The 12,030-nt window shown below is 44.2% G+C and overlaps 1 protein-coding gene across 1 annotated transcript in view; it reads left to right on the plus strand.

Annotated features, from left to right (window-relative positions):
• Nucleotides 1-12,030, plus strand: part of LOC132397492 (IgGFc-binding protein-like) — a 238,387-nt gene that overhangs the window by 135,893 nt on the left and 90,464 nt on the right. The window contains 4 exon segments of the mRNA XM_059976322.1: nucleotides 1,922-2,063; nucleotides 2,848-3,089; nucleotides 6,028-6,176; nucleotides 10,046-10,174. Coding sequence (XP_059832305.1) covers nucleotides 1,922-2,063; nucleotides 2,848-3,089; nucleotides 6,028-6,176; nucleotides 10,046-10,174 — 662 coding nt within the window.

Here is a 12,030-nt window from a genome sequence, read left to right on the forward strand (position 1 = left end):
TCCATCTTTGGAGACCATGTCAGTAGCTTCTCCTCTGTTTTCACTACTGTCAATACTGCAAGTCCTGAGTGGAGACTCAGGAATACGTCTGTAGAAGGAGTCTTCCTTGCTGTTTCCATAGCACTTTTTTTTTGACCAGTCAGTGCTGCTGGCTCTGAGCTGAAACCCTGAACTTAAAGGCCCTGTGGACCACTCTCATTCTGACCTCTGCCCTTTTACCTGTTTGGCATGGGTGACCCTACCAAGAGCCAAAGCATAAAGACCTGACTCCAGCCAACATAGCTGTCTGGGTTATTGAGGCACGCAAGTCCCCACACCATGACAAGGCTGCGGTCCTCGAGGTGAGTTCCTTCACCAAAATGCTATTTCCTTTTCTCAGTTCCTTCACCTCCACAGCTTCTGTTCCCAGAATGTGGCTTTCCAGATGTGTTCCTTCTTCAAAGACCAGGCTTTCCCTTCCTGTATTATTGATGCTGCCCTCACCCACATCTCCTCCATTTCCTGAACATCCGCGCTCACCCCATCCTCCTGCCACCTTAACAGTGATAGAATTCCTGTTATCATCACCTACCAATCCATGAGCCTCCGCATCCAACGCATCATCTTCCACAAATTCTGCCTGAGGGATCTACCACAAAACAAAACTTTACCTCCCCCCCACCCACCCTACCGACTCTCTCCGAGATTCCCTTGTCCATTAGTCCTTCCAGGACTTACACCTGTAAGCAGTCTCAGTGCCCATTCACCCCCTCCCCCACCTCCATTTAGGGTATCAAACAGTCCTTCTAGGTGAGGCAATACTTCAGCTGCGAATCTGCTGGGGTTATCTATTGTGTCCAGTGCTCTCAATGTGGCCTCCTCTGCACTGGTGAGACCCTTTGTAAATTGGGGGACGACTTCGTCGAGCACCTCCTCTCCATCTGCCAAAGGCAGAACTTCCCAGTGGCCAAGCATTTCAATTCCTGTTCCCATTCCCGTTCCGACATGTCGGTCCATCATCTTCTCTTGTGCCAAAATGAGGCCACCCTCAGGGAGGAGGAGTAGCACTTTGTATTCTGTCTGGGTAGCCTGATGGCATGAATATCAATTTCTCCATTTAAAAAAAATCCCTCCCCCCTTCTATTCTCCAATCTGGCCTCTCACCTCTCACTTGCAAATCAGCTCCCCCTGGGTCACCTCCTCCTTCCCTTTCCTCCCATGGCCAACTCTCCTCTCCTATCAGATTCCCTCCTCTCCAGCCCTTGACCTTTCCCATCCACCGGGCTTTACCTGTTGCCTTCCAGCTAGCCTCCTGCCCCTCCCCCTACTTTTTTATTCTGAGGTCTTCCCCCTTCCTTCTTAGTCCTGAAGAAGGGTCTCGGCCTAAAATGTTGACTGTTTACTCACTTCCATAGATGCTGCCTGATCCGCTGAGTTCCTCCAGCATTTTGTGTGCATTACAATGTAGTGCAGGAGGTTTTCCTGAAACTGAGCACTAAGTCTATTTATTTATTTATTGAGGTACGGCATGGAGTAGGCCTTTCCGGCCCCTCGAGCTGTGCTGCCCAACTCCCCCTGATTTAACCCTAGCCTAATCACAGGACAATTTACAATGACCAATTAACCTACCAACCAGTACATCTTTGGAATGTGGGAGGAAACCAGAGCACCTGGCCGCACAGTCGTGGGGAGAACATACAATCTCTCTGCAGGCATCAGTGGGAAATGAAGTTGGGTCACTGGTACTGTAAAGTATTGTGCTAGCCACTACACTATTCTGGCTAGGCTGTTCTAGCTTTGTTCACAGAAAATGTTAGAACATCTTTCTTGACCTAATGTCAGATATCCAGAGGTTGTGAAATGCAGATTCTTCCTGCTTCTCAAATGGACCTCCCTTTTTCTTTACATACCCCACCTAATGTACATCTCTCTGTGTTTCCAGCCTGGGGATGTGATCTGGTCTGAGGCCTGTAACCAGGTGTGTAAGTGCCTGTCCAGCAACAACGTCCAGTGCATGGACACCAGCTGTGACCCCGACGAGTACTGTGACAACAAGGGTGGTGTCCAGGGCTGTTATCCTAAAGGTAAAGGATCAGGGGTTTAATCATTCTGTTCCCTCCCCTTTCCCATTCTGTCGGATGCCCCTCACATACATCAGTTTCAGTGTTGCTACACAACTCTTCTATGATTTCTTCACTCAGAGGGTGGTGAGTTTGTGGAACGAACTGCCAGTGGAAGTGGATGTTGGTGTAATTTTAATGCTTGAGAGAAATTTGGATAGGTGCATGGATGGGAAGGGTACAGAGGGCCATGGTACTGGTGCATGTATAGGCCGCATGTTCAAATCACATCAGGGTCACCAATGTAGGTTTTCACAAATAAAATAATGTGAGGCATTTCATGTTTAAGAAAAACTGTAACAACTTATTCATTGTACTCCAAACATTGAACACAATAAGCACAGTACCAGAATTTCACATAATATGTCATCATGTTAAACCAGCCTTTAAGGTGCACCCCAACTCAATGTGAATTATGTACATTTCCACCAGTTACATTACCCTACACAGATCGATGGGACTAGGCAGATTTTTAGTCTGGAACAAACTAAATGGGCCTTGGGCCTGTTTTAGTGCTGTAGTGTTCTATGACTATGATAACAAGAGGGATGTCTAAGGCTATTGTTTTAAAGGTAAAGAAAATCTGAGGAAATCATGTTGGATTTAATAAGCATTTCCATCTTTTCATTTTCCTGTCATTCTGTAAGACACTCCCAACTGTCTATCAGTTCCAACATGTCTGAAGAAAGTCCTCTGCTGTTGGAAGTATGGACATAACCCACCTCCCTCTGTCCATCTCCCCTCTCAGACTCGTCCACCTGCACCGCATCCGGAGACCCCCACTACACCTCCTTTGACAAGAGGAAGTTCAACTTCCAGGGCAACTGCACTTACGTATTGGCCAAGCCCTGCAACTCCAGCCTGACTCCGTTCACTGTGTACACGGCCAACGAGCATCGCAACGGAGTGAAGACAGTGTCATATGTCAAAGCGGTTCATGTCAGCATCTACGGCATCACCGTGTCAGTGCTCAGGAACAAGATTGTCCAGGTGAGGAAGTCTGTCTTTCCATTTTTGGCTCTATGGTATTGTGAATGGCAGTAGGCTTATGTATTGTGGCAGGGTGAGCAGATTAATGGCTGTAGAGTAAAGGAGGAGATTAAAAGCTTGTTAAGTATCTTGGCTAGGTTGTAGCTTCCCTGAATTGAAAGCTGTTCTGAGCTTCAGGTCCTGCCTAGCTTTCCCAATTCCATGCTTTCTGTTCTGTTGTCACACTGCATCTTCAGATCCAAGCACAGGATCAACAAAATTAGGAATTTTCTTAATAAAATAGTTGAATTTTCAAAGTGTTGGATCACTCAGCCCAAACTTTACTAGGCAAAGATCAGGACAACTGAGCCAATGAGGAGCTAGCACTGCCCCTTTAAATACACTCCAAGGAACGAAAGAATCTGTGCCCAGCTGATAAGACCCCTGACTAATTACAAGCTAACAAGTAACTATTCTAATCAGAGACTAAAGTCAAAGAATACTTAATTGGACACCTGTAAAGTCTTAGAGAAGTAATCAAGGACAACTGCAACTTGAATGTAAACTAGAGAAGACCTAACAATAACACATACAAAAGCTCAAAACACAACATTGCAGATAATTGTAATTAATAAGATGCAGAGACTACAAAAAAAAACTCATCAGCAAAAAAACTCAGCCCTCAGAATACTCAACCAACGAACCGAGATCATACCACCCAACTCATGTTTGAGACCTGTGCCTCATCCAGGCACTATGCCTGTTCTGCATTCTGGCTAAATACCCACTTTACCTTATCCGAAGGGATGTTTTCACTGACAGTCCCAAGATTTATGAAAATTCAACACAATAGATGGAAGCAACCATAACAGAAGAAACCTAATAGGAAATAAGACAGGCTGTCTTTGACTGCAGGGCAGCATTTACCCAAAGAGCCCTGGCAAAACTAAAATTTATGGGAAGCGTGAGAAATGGTCACACTTTGCACAAAATAAAATTCAACAGTTCAAAGGTTCCATTTAATATCAGAGAATGTATACAGTATACAACCCGAAATTCTTACTCTTCACATACATCCATGAAACAGAAGAAAACCCCAAAGGATAAATAACAGAAGAATGTTAGAATCCCAAAGCCCACCTCCCCCTCCCACACAAAAGCAGCAATCCTCCCCACACGCCCTCTCCCCACCTGCCTCATCACCCCCACCACCTGCCATTCAAGTAATAGCAAAGCCCCCAAAGATACCATAATTGAGAGTCCATCAAAAACCACTGTTAACCCCAATATTCGATACCCCACCCTAATGAGGGAGAGAGAGGTATCACTCCTGCCACAGCAGCTTGCTGTTGGACTCCCCTCAATGTTACAGTCTGCAGTGTCACTTTTTCGAGTTCCTGACAACTTGAGATCAGCAGCAACCTCTCACTCTCACCACCAGTGAAGTTAGTGAAGATCAGTTATCCAATCCATGAAAGTAATGGATATGCTGTGGAGGAGATAGTGCTGGACCCAAGCCATGTTCATCAATAACCTCCCTTCCCTCACCTAAGGTCTCTAAAGTGAAGATGTCAGCTGATGATTGCACTGTTCAATCCCAGCTGCAATCCCTCAAGAAGATAAACCAGGCCATGGTGTCATGCAGCAAGATTCTCAAGCATGGGCTCCTAAAAGAATCAAAGGTTCACTTATTCTCAAAGTGTGTATGCGGTATACAATTCTGAGATCCAGATAGCCAGGGAACAAAGAGAACCATCAACCCCACCCACCACACAAAAAAGAATAGCCACCCAGTCATCAACCCTCCAAACCCCCCCTTTCCCCCACACAAAATGGAACAAGAACATCGACCCCCAAATCCACTCCCCTCACACAAAAAAATGAGAAAGAATGGGCAAAAACACAGAATGTAAAAAGCATAAGACTGAAAAAGTCCACAGACCATAAACCAGTGCATAAACACAGAACCTCAGAAACATCACCTGACATCATCGACAGAGAGAGACACCACTGGAAGGCAGAGGCCTACCCTCCAGCCACTGTGATAGGCCGCCGCACAGACTCCTCCCTGGCAGCAGAGGGATCCCATCAGCAATCAAAAGGCAGGCAGTTGGCGCTGAACCCTCACTCGCCTTCTGCGTTCGCCTGGATGTTTGGATCTTCCTCAATGCTTTAATTGCCGAAAGTGGGCATCTAACATTCATGCCTCAAAAATGAAAGAAATAACAATCTTAACAACCACCCTACCCTTGTCATTCAATGATAGAGGTCAGCATTGTCCAGAAATCCAACTGCACCAGCCCCTGAACCACTGATCAAGCTCAGTATCCCGTCATGAGCAGCTTGTCGCTTGATGTCAAAAGTCTATCCATCATCTTACCAGACACATGAAGAGTGTGGTGGAATAGGCTGCAGTTTACTCCTTCCAAACTGGGTGCCACGGTGGCACAATACTATTACAGCTCGGGACATCGGAGTTCAGTTCCGACGTCATCTGTAAGGAGTCTGTACATCCTCCCCATAGAACAGGGATTTTCTCAGGGTGAACTGGTTTCCTCCCAACGTCCATAGGCATAGCAGTTGATAGGTTAATTGCCCCTTACAAAATTATTTATTTATTTGTTTGTTTTATTGGGATACAGCCCTGCAAGCCACATCATCCAGCAACCCCTGATTTAACCCTAGCCTAATCCTAGGACAATTTGCAATACTGATTAATGTACACCTTTGGAATATATGAGGAAACCGGAGCACCCAAAGGAAACTCACGCGGTCACAGGGAGAACATACAAACTCCTTACAGGCAGCAGAGGGAATTGAACCTGGGTCACCTGTACTGTAAAGCATTGTGATTGTCCTGTGATTAGGCAAGGGTTAAATGGCTATAAGCACTAGAGGGACCCACTTTTTGAAAAAAATAGGTTAATGAGTGAACTAACATTTGTTTTGCTTGCCTCAGGTTGATGGAAAGACGGTGACTGTTCCTCATCACCCTGACACCAGACTGTCAGTCAAATTATCCGGCAAGCACATTATCATAGAGACAGACTTTGGTCTGACTGTGAGATATGATGGCAGGCACCACGCAGAAGTTAAGGTTCTGAGAAGGTGGGTACATTCCATTTGAAAATGAGGGGCATGGAGTTGGAGGGTTACAGATTTATGTCCATTCTGTTCATTCTAAGTACCATTGTACCATTGATGTTCTTAAGGAATGGTTCATTCATTATGTGCCATGTCATATGATATGGCTACTCATGGTCTATGACCGTGATTGTTATTGGCAAATTTTTCTATAGAAGTGGTTTGCCATTGGCTTCTTCTGGGCAGTGTCTTCACAAGACATGTGATCCCAGTCATTATCAATACTGGGACTTGTGATATGCACCGGCTGCTCATATGACCATCCACCACCTGCCCCCATGACCCTGATCAGGGGCTAAACAGGTGCCACACCTTGCCCAAGAGTGACGTGCAAGCTAGTGGAGGGAAGGAGCATCTCACACCTCCTTTGGTAGAGACATACCTCCACCCTGCCACCCTTCTTAAGGGGTAACAAGAAATAAAAAAAAACAGGAAGGAAACATAAAGAAAAACAGAAATGAAATATTCTGCAGATGCTGGAAATCCTGTCAGACAGCAGGTCTGAAGATGGGTCTGGGCCAAAAACATTGACTGTTTATTCCTCTCTGTTGATGCTGCTTTATGTTATGAGTTCCTCCAGTATTTGTGTGTGTTAAAGGGAATTAAGTTGTTGATAGTGGGTGTAGGGCAAATCAGAGTTTTCCACAGAAGTTGCCTAACCTGCTGAGTTCCTCCAGCATGTGTGCTCTGAAGATCCAGTATCTGCAGTTTCTTGTGTTTATGAGTTTTACGGTAAACAGTTTGGGCCATTACATTGGGTGGTGTGGCATGAGTCAATGTTACACTGAGGGATGTGGGACATATTGCAATGTTGGAAAGAGTATGGTCATGCACCGAGGTGGAAGAAATAAATGGGCAGACTATTGTTTAGATGGGAAGAGAATTCACAATGCAGAAATGCAAAGGAACTTGGGAGACTTTGTGCAGGATGCACTGGAGGTTAACCTCCAGGTGGAGTCGGTGGTGAAGAAGGTGAATGCAATGTCAGCATTTATTTTTTGAGGTATAGAATATAAGAGCAGGGATGTGATGTTGAGGCTCTATAAAGCACTCATGATACCACACGGAGTATTGTGTGCAGTTTTGGGCTCCTTATTTTAGAAAGAATATACTGACATTGGACAAAGTTCAGAGAAAATTCACAATAATGATTCTAGGAATGAAAAGGTTACCGTATGAGGAACGTCTGGCAGCTCTTTGGCTGTATTCCCTGGAGTTCAGGAGAATGAGGGGGGATCTCAGAAACATTCCGAATGTTAAAAGGCCTGAACAGTTTAGATATGGCAAAATTATTTCCCATGGTAGGGGTCTAGGACAAGTGATCACAACTTCAAGATTGAAGGATGTCCACTTAGAACAGAGATGCGGAGAAATTAGTCAGAGGGTGGTAAATCTGTTGAATTTGTTGCCAAGAGCAGCTGTGAGGCCAAGTCATTGGGTGCATTTAAGGCAGAGATAGATAGGCTCTTGATTATCCAGGGCATCCAAGTGTATGGGTAGAAGGCAGGGGAGTGGGGATGACTGGAAGAATTGGATCAGCCCTTGATTGAATGGCGGAACAGACTCAGGCCAAATGGTTATTTCTGCTCCTATATCTTATGTTGCTCCTCCAACCTGAATGTGGCTTCATCACGGCAGTAGAGGAGGCCATGGACTAACATGTCAGAATGTGAAATGGAATTAAAATGGGTGGCCACTGGGAGATCCTGCTTTTTCTGGCAGACGGAGCGTAGGTGCTCAGTAAAGTGGTCTTCCGATCTACATTGGGTAAAATAGCAGTGCTAGGGTTAAGGTGTGTTCTGCAGCTATACTATTTTAAAGGGTCTGGGTAGATCTAAGAGTGTTACAGTGAGGAGCACAGATAGCTTAGTTTTAGTGAAGGATGCATGATAATGTAATAATGTGTTGAGGGTGTAGGAATTGAATTTATTCTCAGTTTCAAAATTCAAAGTCAATTTATTGTCAAAGTACATAAATATCACCATTCGCAACCCTGAGATTCATTTTCTTGTGGGCATACACAATAAACCTATAGAATAGTAACCAACACAGAATCAGTGAAAGGCTGTGCCAACTTAGGCGTTCAACCAGTGTGCAAAAGAAGCCAAACCGTACAAGTATAGAAATAAATAAATAAGCAATAAATATTGAGAACATGAGGTGAAGAGTCCTTCAAAGTGTGTCTATTGGTTGTGGTATCATTTCAGTAATGGGGCAAGTGAAGTTGAGTGAATTTATCCACTTTGGTTCAAGAGCGTGATGGTTGAGGGGCAGTAACTGTTCCTGAACCTGGTGGTGTGAGACCTGAGGCTCCCATACCTTCTTCCTAACGTCAGCAGTGAGGAGAGAGCATGTCCTGGGTGGTGGGGGTCCCTGATGGTGGATGCTGCTTTCATGTGACAGCATTTCATGTTGATGTGCTCAGTGGTTGGGAGGGCTTTTCCCATGATGGACTGAGCCATATCCACTACTATTTGTAGGAGTTTCCATTCAAAGGTGTTGGTGTTTCCATACCAGGTACTAAATGTGAGATTCTGTGATGTTTTCAAATTGCAATCTGCTTCCCAGGCTAGGATTTTAAAATTAAACAGAGTTAAATTTTGCGAGCAAAGTACAATATGCATTTACTGAAAAGTTGCATTGCAATACAGTATATGGGAACTATCTCTATTCTATGCATCTAATCCTGCGCTTATCCCACCCACTTCAAACTCACCTTCCTGTCCCACTATCAACATGTTTGTCCTGTGACATGTTCTGCTCACACAGTCCCACACATGCTCACCACACCACACTTTTTCTACACATAAGACCATGAGGCGTTTGGCCTAATGAGTCTGCTCTGCTATTTCATCATGGCTGATCCATTTCCCTCTCAACCTCATTCTCCTGCTTTCTCCCCATAAACTTCCACATCCTGACTAATCAAAAAGCTATCAACCTCTGCCTTAAATGCATCCAGTGACCTGGCCTTCACAGCTACCTATGGCAATGAATTTCACAGATTCACCACTCTCTGGCTAAAGAAGTTACTCCTCATCGCCATTCTGAATGGATGTTTCTCTATTCTGAGGCTTGCCCCCTGGTCCTAGACTCCCCACCAAAGGAAACATCCTCTTCACATCCACTCTTTCTAGGCCTCTCAATAGGTTTCAATGAGATTCCCCCCTCATTCTTCTAAATTCCTGTGGATACAACCCCAGAACCCTCAATCACTCTCATATGATAACTTTCAATTGCTGTATCTAGGCAGCTTTCACCATCCTGTCCTACATTCACTTCAGATATCTCTATAATATCCTACTCAACATGACAATATATGTCCACCATACCCACCTTACTTCACTGTGCCTGCACTTCAGAATCAGTTTTAATATCACCAGTACATGTTGTGAAATTTGTTGTCTTTGTGGCAGCAGTACAATGCAATACATTATAATAGAGAAAAAATGTGAATTATAATAAGTGCATATAAATATACATATATGTGAATATATATATATATAAAATAGTTACATTAAATAAGTAGTGCAAAAATAAAAACGTAAAAAAGTAGTGAGGTAGTATTCATGGTTTCAATGTCCATTCAGAAATCATATGGCAGAGGGGAAGAGGATGTTCCTGAAACGCTGAGTGTGGGTCTTCAGGCTTCGGCACCTTCTCCCTGATGGTAACAATGAGAAGAGGGCGTGACCTGAGTTATGGGGATCCTTAATTATGAATGTCATCTTTTTGAGGTGTTGCTCCTCGAAGGTGTCCTGGATACATCTTCAAGGAGCGATGCCTAATCGCTCGTCCTGTTACTTTTCCTAATGCCCTGTGTCTCTGTACAGCTATGCTGGCCAGCTATGCGGTTTGTGTGGTGACTACAACGGAATCCCCAGTGACGATTTCAGGACTCCTGAGGGTCAGATTGTGAAGAGTGTCAATGACTTTGGCAACAGCTGGAACATGGATAAGAAGTAAGAGTTCGTTTGACTGTTCAACCTTTCCTCATGATCACAGTCTTGTGTATAGTCTTGTGTACTGCTTTACAATTCACCATTAGTGATTCAGTCCTGTTCAATTCAGAATCAGGTTTAATATCACCAGCATATGTCATGAAGTTTGTTGTCTTTGCAGCAGCAGTACAATGCAATACATAATAATAGAGAAAAAACTGTGAATTACAGTAAGTGAGTATATTAAATAGACAAATTAAGTAAGTAGTACAAAAATAGAAATAAAAAAGTAGTGAGGTAGAGTTAATGGGTTCAATATCCATTCAGAAATCTGATGACAGAGGGGGAAGAAGCTGTTCCTGAATCATTGAGTGTGTGCCTTCAGTCTCGTGTACCTCCTTCCTGATGGTGGCAATGAAAAGAGGGCAGGGTAAAGGGGACTCGTAGTGTTGAATGCTGCCTTTTTTGAAGCAATGATTCTTGAAGATGTCCTGGATACTACTGAGGCTAGTGCCCAAGATGGAGCTGACTGAATTTACAACTCTGCAGTTTACTTCCATCCTTGTGTAGTAGTTCCCCCACCCCATACCAGATGGTGATGCAGCCAGTCAAAATACTCTCCATGATACATCTGTAGAAATTTGTGAGTGTCTTTGGTGACATACCAAATGTCCTCAAACCCCTAACAAAATAGAACCACTGCCGTCTCTTCTTTGTAACTGTATTGATATGTTGGTCCCAGGATAGAGATCAGTATCCTCAGAGATACTGACACCAGGAACTTGAAATTGCTCACTCTTTTCACTTCTGATTGCTCTATGAGGACTGGTGTGTGTTCCCTTTCTGAAGTCCACAATCAGTTCTTTGGTCTTACTCACGTTGAGGGCAAGGTTGTTGCTACGACACCACTCAACCAGCTGATCTATCTTGCTCCTGTATACTGTCACATCACCACCTGCAACTCTACCAACAATAGTTCTATCATCAGCAAATTTACAGATGGCATTTGGACTGTGCTTGTTGGTAAAGGACTAAATCTTCAATTTGCAAGACATTTCATCGTATCTCCAGCGTTATAACTGTAGGGATAGACTCTATATTCTGACAGTAATTATCCTATCTAAATAGGCACTGGCACCCTAACTGTAGTTACAGGAAGAATAAGTACAAACACAGATCAGAATCAGGTTTAATGTCACCAGAATATGTCACAAAATTGGTTGTTATGCAGCAGTAGTACATTGCAATCACTTACTTACTGCCTGTTATGCCACTGGTGTTTAGATCAGTAGTGAGGCTCCTCCATTTCTGGTGGTGTTCTGGGCTTCCTTCATCATGTCAGTAGCTTCCTCTCAGTTTTCATTACCGTCAGTCATGCAGGTTCCGGGTGAAGACTCGGGAATACCATCGCACTCAGATGTAGAATGATTCTTCATTGCTCTTTCAGTAACAATTTTGTTTTACCAGTCAGGGTTGTTAGCTCTCAGCTGTACCCCCAAACCTGGGGGACCAATGGACCACTGTCAGTCCGGCATCTACCTTTTGACCTGTTTGGCATGGTTGACCCTACCAAGAGCCGAAGCATAAAGCCCTGACTCCAGCCAATATAGTTCTCCAGCTATGCAAATCTCCAAAACCGATGACAAGATTGAGGTAGTGTTCACGGGTTCACAGTCCCTGATGCTGGGGAGGCTAGTGGCCACAATGATACTGCATATTGATTGTATTGGTTACAGGATGTACAGTATTACAGGCTACAGGGGCAGTGTTAGAGTGTTGAGGCTTTGGCTTAACAGGCTTGGGCAAGAACCGGCTTTGAGTTTCCAGTAAGATTTTTTTTCTGTTAATACATAACTAGTGCTCTGAGAATGGGTCCA

This window comes from Hypanus sabinus, chromosome 7, assembly GCF_030144855.1.
Source record: "Hypanus sabinus isolate sHypSab1 chromosome 7, sHypSab1.hap1, whole genome shotgun sequence".
NCBI lineage: Eukaryota > Metazoa > Chordata > Chondrichthyes > Myliobatiformes > Dasyatidae > Hypanus > Hypanus sabinus.